The sequence below is a fragment of the Copadichromis virginalis genome, linkage group LG23, assembly GCF_057382275.1.
Source record: "Copadichromis virginalis isolate Kocher_CV1m ecotype Utaka linkage group LG23, C_Virginalis_male_GT1.1, whole genome shotgun sequence".
In the NCBI taxonomy this organism is placed as follows: domain Eukaryota; kingdom Metazoa; phylum Chordata; class Actinopteri; order Cichliformes; family Cichlidae; genus Copadichromis; species Copadichromis virginalis.
The window spans coordinates 28,349,891-28,373,669 of record NC_140639.1 but is presented as its reverse complement, the minus strand read 5'-3'; the positions used below and the strand labels follow the sequence as shown (position 1 = coordinate 28,373,669).

The 23,779-nt window shown below is 43.2% G+C and overlaps 2 protein-coding genes across 12 annotated transcripts in view; both read left to right on the top strand.

Annotated features, from left to right (window-relative positions):
- The window catches only part of LOC146681083 (abl interactor 2-like), a 32,299-nt gene extending 24,662 nt beyond the window's left edge, over positions 1-7,637 (top strand). For 5 of the 11 annotated variants that reach the window (XM_085448407.1, XM_085448398.1, XM_085448401.1 and 2 more), the window contains 4 exons: positions 928-1,092; positions 2,773-2,859; positions 4,741-4,920; positions 5,278-7,637. In XM_085448407.1, the coding sequence (XP_085304533.1) occupies positions 928-1,092; positions 2,773-2,859; positions 4,741-4,920; positions 5,278-5,453 (608 nt within the window). In that variant the 3' untranslated portion in view covers positions 5,454-7,637. The remainder of the gene's footprint in view (positions 1-927; positions 1,093-2,772; positions 2,860-4,740; positions 4,921-5,277) is intronic. The other 6 variants (XM_085448404.1, XM_085448403.1, XM_085448397.1 and 3 more) reach the window with 2 other exon arrangements.
- Positions 7,638-9,439: 1,802 nt separating this feature from the next.
- LOC146681082 (uncharacterized) lies at positions 9,440-22,738 on the top strand. The gene is made up of 7 exons (XM_085448281.1): positions 9,440-9,654; positions 17,069-17,221; positions 19,769-19,894; positions 19,989-20,155; positions 21,626-21,713; positions 21,895-21,970; positions 22,171-22,738. The coding sequence occupies exons 1-7, from the start codon at positions 9,585-9,587 to the stop codon at positions 22,229-22,231; spliced, it is 741 nt and encodes a 246-aa protein (XP_085304407.1). The 5' UTR covers positions 9,440-9,584; the 3' UTR covers positions 22,232-22,738.
- Positions 22,739-23,779: the final 1,041 nt, after the last annotated feature.

Genomic DNA, 23,779 nt, shown 5'->3' with positions numbered 1-23,779 from the left:
TGTCCTTTATCCTTAAGATGCAGATGGACTGCTGAGTCTCATCCTGTGGAGGTGGCTCTTCTGTGTTGTGCCATGCGCTTGTGAAGTGGCTGTTTGGTCTCTCCAATGCAGAGGTCTGGGCATTCCTTTTTACACCAAGTTTTACACCAAGTTACAAATTAATTCCAAACTTGGAGTAATTAGGACCCTACACCACCGGGCAGAACATGTTCCCTCTAAGCCTGAAGGAAAAAAGAAGGAACACACACATGTAAAGGAAACACTCAAAACGTGCGGCTATCCTAAATGGGCGTTCTGATTGGGACCCACACCCAGTTTCACACCTTGGCTCAGGTGATTAGAGGATCATCAGGGGGTCCTTTTGTCCCTCTGTGGGGGGTCACTCCCACTAGGTTTATATCTGGGACTCTCCACCATTTGACCTTAGAACTGAAGAAGCTTCTCGGATGAGAGGTGAAACGTCTTCAAGTAACTTAAAGAAGTCCAGACGCTTTTCTTTGCAAGCTCCTTTGACTACGATGACCTGGATGACTGAGAACCTTCACAGGCTAAATTTTCTAGTTTCACCTGCTGTTTTTCTGTAGAAATTTCTTCAGGAAAAAAACCAGAAAATTTTAAACAATTTAGCATTGAACCAAACCATTTAAGTATGTTTGGCTCAAAACGAAGAAATGTTAAACTTTGCAAATGGAAAAGGTATGTTTTCTTTCTTTTTTTTATTTTTTTGTAAAACTGCAAAGTTTTGATACAAAATCCAATGAATTGCTCCTATGTGGCTGTTTAAAAATAGAACTTGAATAGATTGTTGTTGTTCAGAGCTGTATTCTTCTAATAAACTTGGTGTTGTAAGACAGCAGCATGATACTGCTGCCTGCACTCCCAGACTTACGTGGCTCTCTGCTGCCCCCTGCTGCCGTCTTCTCTCAGGTGCTCCTCAGTTCTACAGCATGAACCGCCCCGCGCAGCAGCCTCCGAACCCTCCGGTGGGAGGCTCCCTGCCATACCGCCGACCCTCGTCCGTCACTGGTCAGCCCAACGTGACCCACAACCAGAACCAGCTTAACGGGGGGCCACACTTTGCCCAGAATCAAGGTACTGTGTGTGTGTGTGTGTGTGTGTGTGTGTGTGTTACTGTTTCATTTTTGGATTCCTATAGATAAGATTTTCATTCCCTATGAAGTCTGAACATAAAAAAAGTGTTAACATTATTCTCTGTCCTATAAATAAAGGTTTGGGCCAATGGTGATGCAGCTAATGGTTCTGTAATCAGTTAAATTGCAGACAACCTTCTAGTTAGTCGTTTTATTTATTGCTATATAAAATAGTGACTTAGGTTAAACACAATAAAACTAAAATATATTTGGTAGTTTAAGGCAAATAATCACAGTTTTTCTTTTAAGAATTGATCATTTTCCATATATTGATGGATCTTTGCAGCTCTACACGCGCGCGCAAACACACACACACACACACACACACACACACACACACACACACACACACACACACCATGCTAAAAATGAGGAAGTGAATTTGTCTTTAACTTAAATAGACCAACCAATATTACACTCTGGCCACTTTATTAGGTACACCTTTTCACCTGCTCATTTACAAAAATATCTAATCAGCCAGTCACGTGGGAGCAAATCAGTGCATTTAGCCACGTAGGCAGGGGTTAGGTGTCCGGGTGAAGCTCAAGCCAAGCATCAGAATGTGGAATAAAGGTTTAAGTGACTTGAACATGGCATGGTTGTTGGTCTGAGTATTTTATAAACTGTTGATCTGCTGGGATTTTGCAGCACAACCATGTCTAAGCTTTACAGATGATTGTCTGAAAAAGAGAAAATATCCAGAGGGGAGCAGATGTCTGGGTCAAGATGCTTTATTGGGGTTAGAGGAGCATGGTCCAACTGCTTCAAGCTTCAAACTTGTACTTGAAGGACTTGGGCTCTTCTTTTAGAATACAGGCGGCGGGGATTAGCTACTGGTAAACTAGAGAGATGGTTTTAAAAAAAAAATGGTAAAATGAAATCTTATCTGTGCTCTGCTCGTGAGCACCAGTGTGTGAGCAGTGCATGATAAAGCTGCATTATTATCTCTGTTTCACTCAAGTCTTATCTGCTGATTTAAACTTCATTGAACCTTTAGGTTTTGTTTTTTTTTTGTGGGGTTGTGTCTGCATTTTCTATTAAACCCTCGCCTGTCTGGTTTTGTAGTCTGCCATTTCCCATCTGCTTCAGCGTCCTCAGCGGACTTCACCTCCTCACCAGCTCTCTGTCTGAAGAGCTGCTAAGTCTTTGTGTCTGCTGCTGCTGTCAGTCCTGCGATCTTCACCCATCAATTATTCCTTTGATTAGACTCAGACGCTTGTCTGACAGCCAGATGAAGAATGAGGACTTTAGGGCTCACATCATCTTCCTGATTGATTGAAGAAATATTTGGATCATAAAATGTCTGTGAAGCTCTCCAAAACGGTTCCATCTTTTAACATGTGACAATTGCTTTCTTTCTTGCCAATTCTTTGTGAAAATTTTAAGAGAATCCAATTTTCTTTTCTTTTTTTTTCTCTTTTTGGTTAATATTTTTTGGCATTTCATTAATAAATGTATAATTAAAGTAGCTGCAGGCCTCTGATGAGAACTCTGTTCTTTACTAAGTGTTCTTTAACTCTCTGCTGTGGTCTCTAACCTCTTCCTATTCACATCTGCCGCCTTCCTCTCTCTGGCCCGTCCCCTCCTCCTCCTCTGTGTATTGATTTCTGATTGGTGATAGCAGGCCCGCTCGTGCCCCCTCCCCCCTCCATGCAGATCACCCCTCAGCTGCCTCTGATGGGCTTTGTGGCCCGTGTTCAGGAGACTAGTAAGTGGCCTTTAGCTCTTTGCCCCCTCTGCATGACCTCCACTCAATCCCCTGTAGTGTGCGTTTTTGGGTTCTTGTTATGTGTGAATATTTTCTCAAGTAAACAACCACCAACATCAGCTGCTGCCCTCACATTCAGGCTTCGTTCTGAGCAGTTTTCTTTAAACTGTCTGATACGTTTGGATATTATGCCAGAAGTATGATTATAAGCTCCAGAAGACTCGAAGCGCGATAATTGATTCAAATCAATGAGATATTTCGGGCCTAAACACTCCAAGCATAGTATGACACTATTTTGCATGACAACATTATATTGATACAGGTTCACGAAATACAAAGGTTTTTGTTCAGAAGGAGAACGAAGATCACCTGCTGGACTGCGATTTCAGTCCAGCAGGTGGTGCTGTTGACTTTTTTCCTAGTGAGGTTGGCACCATCAGGAAGAAATTGGCAAAATGGGGGGACTTCTTTCTTCATCTGAGGCAAAGAATAAATCAGAGAAGCACTTTCTGCATTTAACTCGAAGACATGGACACGAATGTCGTGTGAATGTAAAATACTGCAAACACGAGGGCACTGTCAAACGACACCTGACAGATTTACCTTGACAAAAGGAAAAAAAACACAATCTATCACCAACTTTATGTGCAAACACCAGCGTTCATGCAGCTCAAGATATTACAATCCAGCTGTCTGACACTGTCACAGAGGAAATCAAGCAGAAATTGTTGGGTTATTTGGAGCATGTGGAAATTATGTTTGTTTTTTTCCTTTCTTTGGACAACACCAACACAAAGTTTGCATTACAGTGCAACAGCTACACCTGGAGCCAGACTTCACACTAGCATAACAGAAGTAACTATTCTGCCATTGGCAGCTGTTGGATCTACAGCTGCCTTAATTTGCATTTGGATTTTTTAAAATGTGTCGAGGCAGGTTCAGACGTGCTTTAGGGTTTGTGGTAACCATGCTATAGTACTGTAGACCGCACATGACTGTTAAATGATCTAAATGAGCACTTTTTCAATAGCATGGAGACAAATGTTATAATAGGATAGATTTTAAACTAACGTTTAGTTTAACAAAACTTGCGATCTCTTTCTTGTGTGGAGCAAACTTAATGATGTGTGAGTGGATAAGTGAACAGTGTGGTGGCAGAAAAGCTCTTTATAAAGGTTTTATAAAGGAAATCTGGGCCCAGGGGTCTCAGTTAACCTGATGTCTGCTTCACCCACCATCAGCATGCAGGTTGGGTGCCTTCATGTGAAAACGCCTTGTACCAGTATGCACAACACGCTGGGAACATAATGACTTTTGAGTGTTCGTTGAAGATTTTAGTTCCCCTTTCATGGGTTTTGCTCCAGAAACGTTTGAAACCACTTCTCTTACTGAGTAAAAGTAATGCAGAGCATGTGAGACTATGGACAGCACATCAGCTCCAGATGTCATGCTTTTAAAAACCAAAGGCTCATTTTTAGTGTAAAGGTGCAAAAGCAAGAAATGGAGAAGTGAAACTGGTCAGAGGAAAAGTATTTTAGGTTTTTCCCATTGGTTAAAATCTGAGAGGGATTTCAAAGCCTGAAGGTGGTGGATTGGCAGCAGATGGTGGTGGTTGACTGCTCGGTATCATGCGTGTAAGCAAAGAGTGTGAAGCATGATGAGAATAATGAGGCGTTTGTGTCGTCTTTCTGTAAATGCACGTTGAGCTGCTGCGTGCACTTTTTGTTTTCAGCATGTTTGTCCTCAGGTTCTCTGTAAAACTGACAAACACCCAGCATGGGCTGTTTCTGCATGACTGTAAGAGCTCCGCCTCTGAGCTTCTTCTCGTCTCTAACTGGTTGTCTCCCCCCCATTACTGCCCAACCTGGAAACTACTCCTAGTCTCAGACGTGCCACCTCCACCAGCCGACGAGCCGGTGTTTGAGGAGCCCACGCCTCCTCCGCCGCCACCTGAAGACTACGAGGACGATGAGGATGAAGAGGAGTCGGCGGTGGTGGAGTACAGCGACCCCTACGCTGAGGAGGACCCGCCCTGGGCCCCACGCAACTACCTGGAGAAAGGTCTGCTTTTGCTGGTCAAGGAAATGTGTGTGATAAAATAAAATGTTGAAAGTGTAATGTGGAAGATTAGCGGGTCCAAGAGCGGAAAAATGGATTCAGGGAAGAATTTAAATTAAACAAACTTGAATATTTTCTGATAAAATAAGCAGAAAGAAATGTGTAAATGAGGACGATTTGGCAAGAAAAATGACCAGAAAATGTGACTGTTTCATTTAATTAATTAAACAAAAATGGAAAAGGATTTCTTGCCATAAATGTACAACTTGTCAGAAATAAAAAAAATTTTTTTCTGAATATTAGTCCAGAATATTAATCCACTCCATCTTTATTTCCATATTTTATTCCGTCATCCCGCAGTGGTGGCCATCTACGACTACTCCCGCGACAAAGAGGACGAGCTTTCGTTCCAGGAGGGCGCCATCATCTACGTGATCAAGAAGAACGATGACGGCTGGTTCGAGGGCGTCATGAACGGGACCACGGGCCTCTTCCCCGGCAACTACGTCGAGTCCATCATGCACTACGCTGACTGAGCGGCGCCTCCCTGAGCAGGAGAGGAAACGGGAGGAGCGCTTGTTGGGGATGGGAGCGGGGGGAGGGAAGGGTTAAAGGTCAAAGACTTTGATCGAACAGAGCATGATCACCTCCGGGCGAAGAGAGCAAAGAGCAGGGAGGCAAAGAGGAGGCAGGTTTTTGTTTTTTGTTTTTTTTGAAGAAATTGGACATGACAGACTCGGTCATTCTCGTGACTTAGTCGCCGCTATAAAACGACCACTACTCTAGATATAAGCTTCCCTGTAACGTTTCTTTCTTTGTGACTTTGTTTGATTAACGAGGAGGACTGGGCGGTGATGGGTTTGTTACTTTTTGAGAGTTTGTTTCACACTACGAGGCCACTAAATTGATTTCTGCTTCTTTTATGTTTTTTATTCCTTGTGTTTTTAGCAGTTTTCCCAATATTTATTTGTAGTGGGAGGTGGGGGGGATGAGCGGGTAGATGAGGCTTCGGAAAAAAAGGGCTGGAGGAAAATGCCTTCAGGTTTTGTTATTCTCAGACACTCCAGATGCAACAGCGATATCCTCAGTGAGACGCATGGATGGGCGGGTGAGGGCACGGAGCGTGCCAAAGCTGATGAAGATAAGCACATCAGATGTCTTAATGTGATCCACGAAGCTAGATAAAAGGGGGAAATCCTCCTTAAGAGTGCTTTAAATGATGAACTTTGCTCGTTTTTGTTCCGTTTGCGTGGTTAAAGCGGACGAGTTTAGTCACTACATGCTTTACTTTGCAGTTTTCAGGTGAAGGAATCGTCATCCAGCCCTCAAATCAGAGAAAGGCGTGGATTTAAAGTCTGCAGCTCCCGTAATAAAGTTGAATGAACAGTCGAGGCGAGCCGTTTACTTTTATGTCTTTATTCTATTTCTTTTGCCGTTCACCAAGAGTTGGCGGTCGAGTTTTGCTTACAGAGCGGCAGACTGCATGTTTGAACTCATGGAAGGAGAGGGGGGGCTAAAAGCTTCTTTTTTGCTCTACTGATGATTAATGTCTTAATATTTTTAGATATGGTGTGGTTTTGGTTTTTGATATTCACCCACGACAAACCACGACGACGATGCATTTAGGTCATTTCTAAGATGCTTGTGCCATATTGAAGTGTGTGTGTGTTGCTGTTTCAGAGGTTATCACTTCATTTTGCAATAAAAATCGGCCGGAGGGAAGCGGGACTGTCGTCGAATTACAGATCTTTAGTTTTTCCCGAGCTGTTTGAAATCAGAAGCACATACATTTGTAGTGAAAAGTTCAAAAAACAAAAAGGTGTAGAAGAAATATTATAAATGTGAAGATGTATTATGCCCTCAGACACAGGAATTATTGAATATGAAAAGAAGCCAGCTGTTGTGTTTTGAAACGGTTTTAAGTAACACATTAGGACCCCGATACCTTTGTTGTTGTTTTTTTGTTTTTTTTGTTTTTAAAGAGACAGTGCGTTTAGGCACCATTCGTCCTCCGTATGGTTTTTGATGCGCTTGGCTGTTTGCGAGGGCTCTGTGCTTGTACTTCTGTCAGGATCTTTTTATTTTCTACTCCCGAAAAAAAAGAAAAAAAAAAAAAAGAAAAACAACAACAGCAAGTGGGTCTGTATGTGAGTCTTGCATGCCATTGTTATTATCTGTACTGGTGTCCCTGAAACCTACGTGGCAAGATCACCCATTTCTAAAAAGGCAAGCAGCCCTGCAGCTCTGACCAGGTACCGCCAGCCTCATCCAAAGAGACTGTACAACTTTACTTCGAGCCCACGTCCAAGGAGCCGCTCGCTGACCTGTGGGGGAGGAGGGACAGAGGGAGGGGAGGCACTCGGCTTCCTCCTCCCCCCTGACAGTAGCCGTCATCAGTGGTGAAAAATCTTTTTTTGTGTGTGTGTGCATAAGCTGCTAGTGAATCCTGCGGACAGACTGCAGGCGGGAGATGAATGAGAACATTGACTCTTGTTGCATAACACTCATAAACTGACACTAAAATATATATATATATATATGTATCTGAGTGAGGCCCTCTGGTCTGCAGGATTCACAGCTTCCTGGAGTCACAGACGTCCCCTCGGGATGTCGAGTTTAACAGTCCATAATGCCATTGTGTTGCACAGTTAAAGTTGAATTGCAGAAGTATCATATTTGTAAAATCATGAGAACAAAGACAATAAAATTATTGAGATTTATCGGTGGAGTCTCATCTTGCTTCATTAATGTTTCTTTGCTGTGCAGAAATGCATGTGAGAGAATAATGTCCAGTTTAAAAGTACACTGGGGGGTAAAGACTAAAAATCAAGCAGAGTCTACTGGGAATTCCCATGTCTCAGTCTGTGCAGATCAGTTTATGATAAAACTGGATTAAATGAAGCACCAAATCACAATAGGTGCCTCAAGACGCTTTACGTTGTAAGGTAAAGAAACCCCAACAATCAGAGGACTGCTAAGAGTAAGCGGTTTGGTGACAGTGGGAAGAAAAAACTCCCTTTTAATAGAAAGAAACCTAGAGCAGAACCAGGGAGGGGCGCCCATCTGCTAGGACTGATTTGAGGTGAGGTGAGGAAGACGGGACAGAAGGAAAACAGAAGAGAGGCAGACATAATAACTAATGATTAAATGAAGAAAGGTGGGTGGAAAAAGGTGAGTGAAGAAGAAACAGTGCATCATGGCAAGTCCCCAGCAGCTAAGGCCTACTGCAGCATAACTAAGGGAAGATTCAGAGTCACCTGATCCAACTATAACTATATGCTTTATCAAAAAAAACCCTGTTAAGCCCGTCTGTCTCCCGAATCCAAGCTGGGAGCTGGTTCCAACCTCCCATTCTACTTTTAAATATCCTAGGAACCACAAGTAAGCTTGCAGTCCTGGAAGTCTGCAAAGTGCTCCATTGGGGTGATATAGTACTGTAAGGTAGTTAAGATAAGATGGGGCCTAATTATTCAAGAGTTTATATGAGAAGAATTTTAAACTTGATTCTGGATTTAGCAGAGGGGCCAATGAAGAGAAGCCCATATACGCTCTTTCAGTGTTTTTCAGTACTAGCTGCAGCATTGGTGGATCAACTAGTTGTTTTAACAAGCTGAAAAAAACAAAACTATAATGGCTACATGTAAGCAATCTGTTAGACAGTTTATGCAGCTGTGGTTAAATAAGAGCGTACATTTACAGTATTTCCCTGTTCACAGGGGCCTTGTAGCAGGTTTAACTGCTGCTGGTGTTCAGAAAGGGAAGACAGCTTTCCTTAATATTAAGATATTGACAATTTAACTATTTGCCTTATTTTATACACTGAGGTGAGAACTTTAACATTACCTTTATATTTGTGCATCAGCCAAATGTGAAACTAAGTAAACCTGAGGCAGGTTGCTTGAGTTATTGAGTGCTTCATTTTTCAAAGCTTAAATAAGTCAACCAAAATAATAAATGAATATACTTAATAAAAATGTCTTATTTTTTTTTCAAGGAAATGTAGATTTAGCCTAACTGAAGAAGATGGGTATAACCTTTTATGCAGCCCTGTGTTGTGATACAGACAAATGACAGGAGGCCTGGCTGTACAAGAGTATAAAGGCAATTTTGTGTTCAGCAACTCTTTTTTTTTTTTAGAAAGTGTTGCTACAATATTTAGAGGCTTTAAAAGTCATTAAAGCAGCATTTCTTTATTTTGTAGCAAAAATTGAGACGTACTGTTGTCTTGTGATTAATGCATGTCGAAAAAAACGGCACAATATTTTAGCAGATTTAAGATCTACAAAAGTCTGAGAAACCACAGCGTGAAAGTGAATCATTTAGAGCACGGAGCACAATGTTTACACTGAAAACAACTGGAGTAGAAACAGAGAGCAGCACCACAAATACACACGTAAACTGTGTGTAAAATAAAAATGTGCTGCACTTGCCACAACCTGCTCTGGAAGTTGTTCAACCAGTTCTTCACAAAGTAGAATTTGTTTCCTCCTGTTTTTTTTTTTAAATTTGACTTTCATTTTAATGTCAGATCTTCTTTCTCTAGATTAGCAGCACCTGCGACCTGTTTTATTCCCTTTATTCCAACAACTTCCACATCCTAGAATTATCTGTGGGATTTGCACCAGAATGGTGGATTATTTACCAGCTCTTTTTATTAATTCAGGAAGATGTTACCATCGTGCTCTTTGGGTTTTATGATTCTGGTGGTGGCTTGGAAGACGCTGGGTGGTAACTCAGGTGAGTTTTGGATACTCTGTGTGGAAGTTTGATAGATAATTAGAAAAAACAGGACTGGGACAGGTTAGTGTACTTTTCACTCTAAAGTGAAACAGTCCCACTGGTACAAAGTAAAAGTTTCAGGTGAGCAAACAAAAATATAACATGTTTATATATAATGTTTGTATTCATGATTAAAGTCATACTCTGCACTTTTGGCAACCAACCACAACCACGGAACTGTCTGCCATACATACAAAAAATGCTACAGGTACAACAAATGAAGTGACAAATGACATATTTATTGAATATAAACCAGAACCAGAGAGCAAAGCATGTTCAACACAGTTTGTGCCTAACTTCACCAAAGAACCATTTTTATTGATGTGGTGTGTTTGTGTATAAGTGTGTTTTACTCCTCCTCGTCATCAGTCTCATAGTATATGTTTACTATCCAGAATAATGTTAACGTCCTGTAAGCTGTACTGTGCATTCTTTTGTTTCGAGTCTGCCCGGCTGCCCGAGGCTTCACTTGTGCTGCTTTAAGTTTTAAGAATACACAATGACAGTAACGCTGCCATATAAACAAATGTTCATAAATAAAATTAATTATTTTAATGTGCTGTTAAGCTACAAAACTGATTAAAAATGATAATAATAATAATAATAATAACAAAGTATTTGTGATGTAACCTACCACTTTTAATTTTATTAGTATATTTAAAATTATTGATAACATCGTGAAACACTGAAAGGTTTGAAGCATCCATCCATCCATCTCCATCCGCTTTATCCGAGGCCGGGTCGCGGGGCAGCAGCCTAAGCAGAGAGGCCCAGACCTCCCTCTCCCCAGCCACCTCCTCCAGCTTATCCGGGGGAACATCAAGGCGTTCCCAGGCCAGCCGAGAGATATAATCTCTCCAGCGTGTCCTGGGTCTGCCCCGGGGCCTCCTCCCAGTGGAACATGCCCGGAACACCTCACCCAGGAGGCGCCCAGGGGGCATCCTTGTCAGATGCCCGAACCACCTCAGCTGGCTCCTTTCGATGTGGAGCAGCAGCTGCTCTACTCTGAGCCCCTCCCGGATGGCTGAATTTCCCACCCTATCTCTAAGGGAGAGGCCAGCCACCCTTCGGAGGAAGCTCATTTCCGCCGCTTGTATCCGCGATCTTGTTCTTTCGGTCACTACCCACAGCTCGTGGCCATAGGTGAGGGTAGGGACGTAGATCGACCGGTAAATTGAGAGCTTTGCTTTTACACTCAGCTCCCTCTTCACCACGACGGACCAGTGCAGCGTCCGCATTACTGCAGCTGCAGCCCCAATCCGTCTGTCGATCTCCGGCTCCCTTCTCCCATCACTCATGAACAAGACCCCGAGATACTTGAACTCCTCCACTTGGGGCAGGAACTCATCCCCGACCCGGAGTGGGCACTCCACCCTTTTCCGGGTGAGAACCATGGCCTCAGATTTGGAGGTGCTGATCCTCATTCCTGCTGCTTCACACTCGGCTGCGAACCGTTCCAGTGCAAGCTGGAGGCCCTCACCCGATGAAGCCAACAGAACCACATCATCCGCAAAAAGCAGAGATGAGATTCTGAGGCCACCAAAGCGAAAGCCCTCCGCCACTTGGCTGCGCCTAAAAATCCTGCCCATAAAAATTATGAACAGAACCGGTGACAAAGGGCAGCCCTGGCGGAGCCCATCACCCACCGGGAACGAGTCCGACTTATTGCCGGCAATGCAAACCAAGCTCTTGCAACAGTTGTATAGGGATCGAATGGCCCGTAGCAATGGACCAGACACCCCACACTCCCGCAACACCTCCCACAGGACACCCCAAGGGACACGGTCAAATGCCTTCTCCAAGTCCACAAAACACATGTAGACTGGTTGGGCAAACTCCCATGCACCCTCAAGTATCCATGGAGAGGATAAAGAGCTGGTCCAGTGTTCCGCGACCAGGACGAAAACCGCATTGTTCCTCCTGTATCCGAGGTTCGACTAGCGGACTAACTCTCCTTTCCAGCACCCTGGCATAGACTTTCCCAGGGAGGCTGAGGAGTGTGATCCCCCTGTAGTTGGAACACACCCTCTGGTCTCCCTTCTTAAAAGTTGGGGACCACCACCCTGGTCTGCCAGTCCAGGGGTACTGCCCCTGATCTCCACGCAACATTGTAGAGGCGTGTCAACCAGGACAGCCCTACAACGTCCAGAGCCTTCAGGAACTCGGGGCGGACCTCATCAACACCAGGGGCTCTGCCACCAAGGAGTTGTTTAACTGCCTCAGTGACCTCGCCCCTGGAAATTGGCGGGTCATTCCCCTCATCCCCAGACTCTGCTTCCTCCTCGGAAGACGTGTCAGTGGGATTAAGGAGGTCCTTGAAGTATTCCTTTCACCGCCTGACAATTTTCCCAGTCGACGTCAGCAGCGCTCCGCCAGCACTATGCAGGTAGAGCACCGCTTTCCCCTCCTGAGACGCCTGACGGTTTGCCAGAATCTCTTCGAGGCAGTCCGAAAGTCTTTTTCCATGGCCTCTCCGAACTCCTCCCACACCCGAGCTTTTGCTTCAGCCACTGCCCGAGCGGCATTCTGCTTGGCCTGTCGATACCTGTCGGCTGCCTCCGGAGTCCCACAGGCTAACCAAGCCCAATAGGACTCCTTCAGCCTGGTGGCTCCCTTCACCTCTGGTGTCCACCATTTGGTTCAGGGATTACCACCACGGCAGGCACCAACCACCTTGTGGCCGCAGCTCAATGCAGCAGCTTCGGCAATGGAGACGCTGAACATGGTCCATTCGGACTCAATGTCCCCAGTCTCCCTCGGAATGCTGTTGAAGCTCTGCCGGATGTGTGCGTTGAAGATCTCGCGGACTGGGGCCTCTGCTAGACTTTCCCAGCACACCCTCACTACATGTTTAGATGCACCGGGTCTGTCCAGTGTCCTCCCCCGCCACCTGATCCAACTCACCACCAGGTGGTGATCAGTTGACAGCTCAGCCCCTCTCTTTACCCGAGTGTCCAGAACATATTGTTGCAGGTCTGGTGATACGATTAGAAAATCGATCATCGACCTACGGCCTAGAGCGTCCTGGTGCCACATGCACTTATGGACACTCTTATGTTCGAACAAGGTGTTCGTTATGGCCAAACTGTGATTAGCACAGAAGTCCAATAACAAAACACCGCTCGGGTTCAGATCAGAGAGGCCGTTCCTCCCAATCACGCCCCTCCAGGTCTCGCTGTCGTTACCCACGTGAGCATTGAAGTCTCCCAGCAGGACAACAGAGTCTCCAGGTGGAGCACCTTCCAGCACCCCCCCCCAGGGACTCTAAGAAGGCTGGGTACTCTGAACTGCCACTCGGCGCATAAGCTCAGATGACAGTCAGGACCCGTTCCCCGACCCTAAGGTGCAGGGAACAAACCCTCTCATCCACCAGGAAAAACCCCAACGTACCAGCCCGCCGCCTCTCACCAGGGGCAACTCCAGACTGAGACAGAGTCCAGCCCCTCTCCAGGAGACTGGTTCCAGAGCCCAAGTTATGCATAGGGGTGAGCCCGACTATATCTAGCCGGTACCTCTCAACCTCACGCACTAACTCAGGCTCCTTCCCCACCAGAGAGGTGACATTCCATGTCCCTATTGTCAGTCTTGGCAGCCGGGGATCACTCCGCCAGGGCCTCCGCTCCTGGCTGCCACCCGGCACACAATGCACCCGACCCCTATGGCGCCTCCTGCGGGTGGTGGGCCTGCGGGAGGATGGGCCCATGTCTCCTTTTCGGGCTGTGCCCAGCCGGGCCCCATAGACTAAGGCCTGGCCACCAGATGCTCGCCCTCGGGCACCCTCCCCGGGCCTGGCTCCAGGGCGGGGCCCCGGTAACCCTATCCCGGGCAGGGTAAACTGTTCCCTCGATGTTCTCTTCATAAGGGTCTTCTGAAGGTTTAAAGCGTTTGACCCCTAATGGACACTTTTGCTACCATCACATCTTGGTAACGTAATACTGTGAAACAACGAGACAAACCAGTGCTGCACAACTGTAAATAAGGCTCCTTATTACAGTAAAGCAACCTATCAGTAATTAAGACTGACACATGTTTTGGAGAAATCCATGTGTACAGACAAGGAAAGAAAAAAACTCTGAGACTGTTAAAGACAGAAACCTGTGATTGTGGTGAATGGTTCACTTCACTAAGGAAATCGTTGCTGTACTTCGATGGTAATCAGTGTTATGCTGTAAAAGAGGATATTTTTCACAAGTATGTTCATTTAGATTTCAGTGCAAAGTATTGTACATTTCACTTCATTTACTAGTGATGTAATAAATAGATTCATCACATAAAAGTACAATGTTGTAAAAGGCAGATGTATCATTTTTTAGCATCAAGATGAATGTGTCACAGCTGGGGGCAATCGTGTGGTGTATTGAAAAAAAGGATCCAAAATGCAGGTACTGGCTGGGGTGTGAGTGAGTGTTTATTTACAGCGGTGAGAAGGTGACAAAACAGGAAGAGCAGAGCAGGGAGTAAACAAACCTAAACTGGGAAAACTAAAGAACAAAACTTAAACCAGACACTCACGGGAGGAGGAGCAAAATGCACAAAGAGAGATGGCAGAGAGACGCAGAATGAATACAGGGTAACAGAATAATGCAGACTGACATGGAACTAAACAGACAACACGACAGAGAGCACAGGAAAACACAGGGCTTAAATACACGGGGAGTAATCAGGGAATGGGCCACAGGAGGGAGACACAGCTGGGAGCAATTAGGCTAACGAGACAGGGGAGAGGTAAAACTGAACACACTGACATGAGACATGAACTTTCAGAATAAAACAGGAAACTAACAGACACAGAAAACCAGACAGGACACTGAACTTGACAGGCAGACTCATGAGCAGACACAATAACACCATGGACAGACAGAGGGAACACAGAGAAGTGGGAGCAGGCAGGCAAAGAACAGAAACCTAACAAATGGCAAAATCACAACAGAATACACACTCGGAATGAACAAAAGCATAAGGAAACACAAAACACTGAGTCCTAAGACTCAGGACCATGACAGAATGTTTGTACATTTTTGTTTTGCACATGGAATTCATGTCCATAAATTCATAAATAGTTACAGTGGATCTGCTGCTTAAGCTATTTAGCGTGATCAATAAGTACTGTAAGTAGTATAAATTTGCCTTTTCTTATAGAGTAAATAAGAAGCTGGGGACACTGAGTCAGAATGGTTCATGCAGTGGTCGGTGTCTACCATGGCACAGCTACAGATTAAAAATGCCCAAAGCGAAGCGGTCAAAGTCTGGCTGTACTTCACAGCAAAAGATGCAAACTCAGCAGCCTGCAACAAGTGCTTTAAGGTGATACTGTGCAAAAGAGGTAACTCCTCGAATCTGATGAAACACCTGCCTATAGCATTTTGTTAAAAGCCGAGAAATGCACCGTATTTGATAGCTTGCTGCGAGACCTCACACCGTGCGCATCTACTGTGGGTGGGTTGCCTGTTATCTGACCCGGAGTTAGCAACATCCCCCAAAAACCCAAAGAGGAGAGTCCTGGCCCCTAGCCCTGCCAGTGTAGCAGAAATGATGACGGTGACGAATGATGATGATGATGGCGGCAGCAGCAGCCGTTCTTCTCTGCGTGAGTAGCTTAATGTTGTTCGTGTGTAATTTACGCTGAGTAGGCCACATTATTACATTAATGCACGTAAGGTGAACTAGCAAACACCGTCGTAGTTACATGCGGCTGTCTTCTTGTTCGATGGCAGATACTCCCTTCACCCTGGCCAAAAAGGCTAAAATGACCAAAGAAAAGGTGGAAAACAGCTAAACATGAGAGGTTTTTGGACAAAGTTTGTTTTTTCCATTGTTTAAGCACTGCTTCCAGCCAAGAGTGATGCCATAAATCCCCTATAGCTGCAGAAAAGGCTAACATTGTTATCTTTTTACAAAAAAACAGCTAAACATGAGAGGTTTTTGGACCAATTTTGTGTTCTCCATTCTTTAAGCACTGGTTCGAGCACCGTTTAAGCACCGGCACGTTTCAAAAGTACCGGTTTGGTACTGGTATTGGATAAAACCTAAACGATACCCATCCCTATCCGGGAGTGGCTTTTTGATCCCTGTGTGAAGTAGCATAACATAAGCAGCATGAAAGGTAATAGGAAGACAGCATCTGCAGACTGTTCAAGTTTCTTTTAAGTGTTCTTTATTTTCTGGCGTCGCCTTTCAACAATTGTTTCACAAAACATAAGAACCTGTGAGTCAAAATCTCACCTGCTTTATATAGAATTCCACTCACACCTGGATCTCATTAACCTCTATCATTGGGAAAACAGGGTAGACTAAATAACACAGTCTAGACAAAGAAACAGGAATAAAATCATTTTTCCACTTAACAAACTCATTCACCCAACTAAACAGTTTGAAAAGTCAATCTCTTCACCTAATCTGACTCATGAGGTTATTTTAAAATGAAATAAAATTTTTACACAAAATAAGCACCCCTTCATATGGTTACACCCAATTGACATGATCAGTGACATCATATTCTATAAAATCAGGAAGTACTGGGGCGGCCCTTCACACATACCTGTTTTACAAATAGGACCTGCTCAAAGGAACACACAATGGTAAGTATAACCAAACTACATAAACAAATGAAAGATGCAAATCAATTAATGATGAAGTGACATTTAGCTTTAAGTACATTTGCACAGATGAAATAAATATAACCAATGCTACCACAAACAGACCCGGGATAGTATGCAGAGCCAAGGTTACATGTGCTGTGTTTACATTAAAGCATTATGGATAGATTATAGGATAACAGAACACAAAATAACAATATATGCAAGTGACAAATGGCAAATGAATTCTGTCCTAGCCACTTTGTCACACCGTGATCAACAGTTAGAGCTTGGCTCACAATGGTGGGTGTTGGACTCCACCCCCTTTGTCATTAATTCTGGAAGTAATTTTTAGGCACAGCCGAGGGATGGAGCAGATCATGTTTGGTGGTCTTAGAATCTCATCTCTGCTGTTTGCAGATGATGTGATTCTATTCTCTTCATTATCTCCTGCTTTCACTGGGGCGAAGAGTTGTTGCTGATGGCTGGTCGAGCCATGCTTTCACCTATGACCATGAGCTGTGGGTAGTTACCAAAAGAATATAACCACAGATACAAACAGGAGAAGATCTCAGAGTAGACATCCTTCCAAGCCCTCTCAGTTGGCTTGGAAATGCCTCGGTGTATTTTCAAAAGACTTGGAGGAGGTGGATGAGAAGAGGGAGGTCTGAGCATCTACACTTATACTGCTGCCCCCACAGCCTGAATGTCTACATTGCACAAGACCAAACTGTAAATTAAAGCAATTATGCATTTAAAGAATTGAATGTGAAACTCTTAATATGTTGATTTTGCAGAGAAAGAAGGCGTCTACAAGAAAGTGGGTGACAAAGTCGTCCTCACACCAGGCTCTGTGTCTGCTTCCATCACCAGGATCAAGTGGACACATGATCAGGATGTTGCTCTGGAGTGGACCAGACAACAACGTTTCACCTCCTGGCACTTCCGAGGTACATTCACTCAAGACTGAAATCCATATACATACACAGATTACATATTTTTAATGTTTGTAGCGTATTTAGAAAAAAGTCATGACTCTCATTGTAAAACTACAAAGCCTAAAAGTATCCTTAAATCTTTCCTTTAATTTAACCCCTGAAGTTACACCAAACATGAAGGTTTTGGTACTGACGACCTTTAAATAAACGTAAACCTTTGCTCAAATAATATTTTTAAGGGACATATTTACGCCGACCTAGAGACTAGTTGTTGACTGCCTGACAACCATCGGTTGCCACATAAAAATGTGTTTTCTCTGACTGATTGGGTGGCAGAAAAGTACCTGCATTTTTTCAACTTTGACTTCCACTGCGTGGGTAGTTGGCAAGTTATTTACATTTTAAGTCACACAGACAATTCACCACCTTTATGCAAACTATTGGTTTCCACGTCAATCTGATGTTGACTAAAGCAATCACAAGCAGTCTTGAAAATCCCAGTAAGTTGATTCTGTCCATCTGAACATAACATATTCAGTGAGTAGAAGTCTCTCGTCCAAGTGACTTCTTCGCTCTTTTTCGGTGACTTCACTGAAAAAGACCTGAAGAAGTCACTTAGATGAGAGAGTGAATGTTTCTGCCACTGTACTTGCTACACCAAGATGGACAGAATTAATTTTCTGGCACCAGGAGGTTTGTGGTGAAGCACCCTCTTTGTGAGTATTCAACCAGGGACATCCAGGGACCTTCAGCAAACACTCAACTGGCCAAAGACAAAATATCTTTCAATAGCAACCAGAGGTTGCAAGGAGTGTGTAACTTAAGCCTTCATTAACAGGCTAAGTAGATTCTTTGGGGTAGGTTTTTTGTTTAAACTGTTATGAGGTATTCAAAGAAGCTTGCAAAGAAAAGCGTCTGGACTTCTTTAAGTTGCTTGAAGACGTTTCACGTCTCATCCAAGAAGCTTCTTCAGTTCTAAGGTCAAATGGTGGGGAGTCCCAGATTTAAACCTAGTGGGAGTATCCCCCCGCAGAGGGACAAAAGGACCCCCTGATGATCCTCTAATCGCCTGAGCCAAGGTGTGAAACTGGGTGTGGGTCCAAATCAGCCAGGGTTTCGAGTGAGCTCATTGTGAAACCTGGCCCCACCTTATCATGCGAATTCCTGAGATCAGATGGCCAGGATGTGAGTGGGCTTTAAGGCGTCTGGGGAGGGAACTCAAAACTGGATTATAGATGGCAGACAGTTGGTGTCGTAAATCACTGCCTCTGTTCAAAGATGGTCGCTCACAGTGGACATAGATGGCTTCTTTCACTCCTCTTTCAAACCAGTTTACCGGAAGCCCACACACACGGACCAGTACCTCCTCTTTGACTCACATCACCCTCTGGAACACAAACTTGGAGTAATTAGGACCCTACACCACCGGGCAGAACATGTTCCCTCTAAGCCTGAAGGAAAAAAGAAGGAACACACGCATGTAAAGGAAGCACTCAAAACGTGCAGCTATCCTAAATGGGCGTTCTTAAAGTCAGCAAAGAGTCACAGAAAAGAAGACCAGACACCAGCGAGGAAGGATAAGAAGGACAGACGCAACAACATTGTCATCCCATATGTAGCCGGTGTATCAGAAAAACTCAGGAGAGTTTTCTCCAAGCATGACATCCCAGTGTATTTCAGACCCAGCAACACGCTCAGACAAAAACTGGTTCACCCGAAAGACAAAACTCCAAAACACAGACTTAACAATGTGGTGTATGCTGTACAGTGCAGCGAGGAATGCCCAGACCTCTACATTAGAGAGACAAACAGCCACTTCACAAGTGCACAACACAGAAGAGCCACCTCCACAGGACAAGACTGCAGTCCATCTGCATCTTAAGGATAAAGGACACTCTTTCGAGGATGCCAATATTCACATTTTGGACAGAGAGGACAGATGGTTTGAAAGAGGAGTGAAAGAAGCCATCTATGTCCACTGTGAGCGACCATCTTTGAACAGAGGCGGTGATTTACGACACCAACTGTCTGCCATCTATAATCCAGTTTTGAGTTCCCTCCCCAGACGCCTTAAAGCCCACTCACATCCTGGCCATCTGACCTCAGGAATTCGCATGATAAGGTGGGGCCAGGTTTCACAATGAACTCACCTGAAACCCTGGCTGATTGTGACCCACACCCAGTTTCACACCTTGGCTCAGGTGATTAGAGGATTACCAGGGGGTCCTATTGTCCCTCTGTGGGGGGTTACTCCCACTAGGTTTATATCTGGGACTCCCCACCATTTGACCTTAGAATTGAAGAAGCTTCTCGGATGAGACGTGAAACGTCTTCAAGCAACTTAAAGAAGTCCAGACATTTTTCTTTGCGAGCTCCTTAAACTACGATGACCTGGATGACTGAGAACCTTCACAGACAACGTTATGAGGTATAAATAAATCTCGGATTCCAGTGATGTAAATTTCTACTGGTTAGCACCTTAAACTATGAAGTTTAAAGTAATTTCTGTGCTAATATATTGAAATGATCCACGATGATACCTTCACTTCATACTTTTAGATGGCTGTGAGGTGGATACCTCCACTGGGGTCCTGACGATCTCAAACCTGGCTCTAAACGACAGCGGCAGCTACACGGCGGAGATTAATGATGAAGTCATGAGCACAACGGAAATCATTGTTATCAGTAAGTGGGAGGAGGAATTCATACTCTAGCTAGCACGGACTAGTTCACCTGATTTTAAGTCTAATTCTTGTTGGTTTTCTCTCTTTTCTACCAGCCACTGTCCCTAATCCTACTGTGTCCACATGGTGCCACCCTGAGATGACCTACTGTACTCTCACTTGTGAACCCAACGTGACAGATGATGCCAAACCGATCACCTATTACTGGATGATAGGTGACATGGTGAAACAGTCTCCAACCAGTCAGTTCAACATCACACAGGTATAAACAGGATCTGATTATTGAATCACATGACAGCTCTGTTGGTTATTTTTGTCATTTTATCCAAACCTAATGAATCCAAAACTTTTTTTAATCGAAATACTTTCAAGACATTTTATCGCAGCTTTATGTGCATTTGGCCTTTACACAATGTATGAAGAACCCGTTTGCTTTTCCTTCATTATTTAAAGACCAATAGTGACCATCAAGTAAAATCTTCAGTTTATTACATATATAATATATTGTATATGGAAACACTTATAGACCAAAGAAGATAACAGCTTAAATGCTGATTTATGTATACTGACAGAAGAGTTATCCAGATTTTCAGACCACCAGTGTGCAGCCTTCATTTGAGAAACAAACAGCAGCGATTAAAAAAAGAGAGAAAGTTGATGACCTGTTATCTCTGGTTGGGGTTTTACATTTTGTAACTAGCTAAAGCAAAAGAAAGCCTGTCTGTGTTGAACTTTCTTTGCAGTACAGCGGTCCATCGTTTATCTCGGGAGTTGCGTTCTAAAAAATAACCTGCCATATAGGTGTAATCTGCGAAGTAGCCAACTTTGTTTTCTCACTACACACTTTAGACACTTTTCTCAGACAGTCATGAACATTTTCACACTTTTCTCTATTGTTTAAACACTCTCAAAATTCAAACCTTCGTAGAAAAATAGGTCCAGTATTATAGAATGAAACCAAACCGTCAACATTGTTATGTTTGTTGGGGAGAAAACTTACAAACATACAGTACAGCACTTCAGAGTCACACTGCTAGAGATCGAAGATTTATGTTAATTTGACAAGCTGAACGCATTCTGCACTGGACGGGAGACACAGCATGAGATTGATTGACAATGGTCTACAGCCAATCAGGACGCAGAACTCAATGTGCTGTAAGGAAAAAAAGCATGCAAAATTGCACCAAACAAAAACAACCGCGAAACAGCGAGGCCACGAAAGGTGAACCGCGTTATAGCAAGGGACCACTGTACACCTAACTGATCAGCTGTTTTTATCCCCTATGTGTATACAACCTGATGAATTCCTCATGAATTTTGTATTTCCTGAAGAATAAACCATATTAAATGTGCGTTTTCAGGTAATATTTGCCTTTTTTTTTTTTTTTTTTTTTTTTTTTTTTGAGTCTGCATTTGGGTCTTACACCGATCTTGGCACGTCCAAATCCACGGACACACATACCCACAAACAAACAAACAAAACAATTAGGGTGCATGTTTCAAACAAAGAATCAGAAAACGAATACATTCAGACTATCAAATGATTATCTTTAGCTTCATGGTAATTAAGTCAGTAAGTTGGAGGGAAAGTTCTGACAGATTTGAGCGCCACAAACAAATTCAGTGACTGGCAAATGGTAAAATTCAATATGTGGTAAACAAAACAAGGACATTTATTTCTAAATAAAATGCAGTGTGTGTTTATGAGCTCCTTTTTTCTCTTCATTTGCAGGCAAACAGAGAGCGTTTGATAAGCTGTCAGCTGGAAAACCCAGTCAGCTATGGATACAGTGAAAAAATCCTGAATCCACTCTTAATCAGTGAGTTATCAGCTCAACAAATTATATATGATTAAATATTACATTTTATATATGAAAAACAACAGCGACTGTGGCAGTGCATCTTTTTTTTATTTTTATTTTTTTATTTTACACGTATTTAAAGACTAGAAAACATAATTCTTGTAAAATTAATTTATTCCTTTTCTAAAACTTTTCTTAGGGAATCGGGCTTTACTGAGCTTACCATTTGTATGGATTCTGGTGTTCCCGTTTGGCCTTATTTGTTGTAAATGCTGGTAAGAATCCACAAAAGATTACTCTGTTTAAGTTTATCAGCATTATTTTATTATACTGTATTGTTCTCACTTAATTTTTATTTAGATCTAATTTGATGGACTTTTTCCATTTTATTTTATTTTAGTTCTTCTTTCAGCTTTGCGTTGTGACGTACCCCTGCTCTAACTGGTTGTCTTTTTCTTCTTGTCCACCTAAAAAGTTGTTGTACCCGCAGGACCCGAAGACACCGCTCCTCCACTGCTACCAACACTGTGAGATAGAGCAGTGCTGGATCAAACTGTGATGATGAGGATGAAGAAGAGTTGGTGTTGCATAAACCACTGGAGAAAAGTCTGCTTTAACTAATCCTGGAAATACAGGAAGAGAATAATACGGAGGCTTCGGAGGACAAACAAACCCAAAACAAAACAAATATATGTGTATATATTATGTGTAATAAATAGTAGTAATAAATAAAAGAATATATAGCCAGAGATATTTCTATTAGGAAAAAAGAATCACGTTGGGCAAAATTACAATGTTTTTTATGTCAGATTATGAATGTCCATAATGTGTTGTACAGATAAAGTTCCAGAAGCATCTTACTTGTAAAATCTTACTGGGGTGAATGCCAAACTTGAGAGGTTCATTCTTCATGTGTGAGGACAAACAGACAGGATTTAAATACTTTGTCAACTTTATAATCAGCTTAAATAGCCCTCTAAGTCTATGTGATATACTGTGTGGTATAACATTGATGTATTAAAGTAGAGTTGGTATAAACTGTGGCTATTTGCAAACATATTTCATGTTAACACATCACATTTTGCAAAGTATTTGCCCTCAAATATATTTTGGTAGATATAGGCCTATAAACATTTGCATTATTGGAAAAGTGCTTCAGAAAATGACCTTGGTCAGTGGACCAGTTTGATTTCTACGGAGCCCTGCAGGGGACATGGGAGAAAAAAACTTAAGACGGAGTTTTGCGAGATCTCGCAAAACTAACTCGGGATCTCGCAAAACTTTTGCGAGATTTCGCAAAAGTTGAATTCCAACAAAGGCGGCAGCTACTTAGTTGTAATATTACTCTTTCTGGGTCACAAAATACACTTTTAAGATATTTTGAGGTGTGAATGTAGTTGTGTAAACGTCAGATACCTGCTCGGTTTACAAGACATCACATATTTGCAAAAGTGCTCCGACATTTTCGGAGATCTGACACCCACCATCTCAAAGCTAACGGGTGGTCGAGACCTACAACAGCCGGGAGGAACACCGCTTTCCTGGCACATCGTGCCTCGACCTCCCGGTCGGCTTCGAGCTGGCGGCCTCCAAAGAATACGGCTAAAACTTTTGCGAGATCTCGCAAAAGTTCATGAGAACAAAGACAATAAAATTATTGAGATTTATCGGTGGAGTCTCATCTTGCTTCATTAATGTTTCTTTGCTGTGCAGAAATGCATGTGAGAGAATCACGTCTGGTTTAAAAGTACACTGGGGGGTAAAGACTAAAAATTAAGCAGAGTCTACTGGGAATTCCCATGTCTCAGTCTGTGCAGATCAGTTTATGATAAAACTGGATTAAATGAAGCACCAAATCACAATAGGTGCCTCAAGACGCTTTACGTTGTAAGGTAAAGACCCTACAATAATACAAAGTGATGAAAGATTTTTAATTTTGTGATTATGCTTAGTTGTAGCTTCATTTAAAGGAAGAAGAGCTTGTGAATTGGAACCACTATAGAGAGGGGGAGTGGAGACGTATGTGCAGAGGAATGCTGTGACATACGACACTATTTCCTGTGTAGACAGAACGGTCTCTCTCT

Excerpts from the sequence above, each read along its gene's own strand:
- LOC146681082 (XM_085448281.1), top strand. The coding sequence starts at position 9,585 with ATGTTACCATCGTGCTCTTTGGGTTTTATGATTCTGGTGGTGGCTTGG. Across the intron at positions 20,156-21,625 it reads GTCAGTTCAACATCACACAG|GCAAACAGAGAGCGTTTGAT; the intron begins GTATAAACAGGA and ends CTTCATTTGCAG. Across the intron at positions 21,714-21,894 it reads CCTGAATCCACTCTTAATCA|GGAATCGGGCTTTACTGAGC; the intron begins GTGAGTTATCAG and ends AACTTTTCTTAG.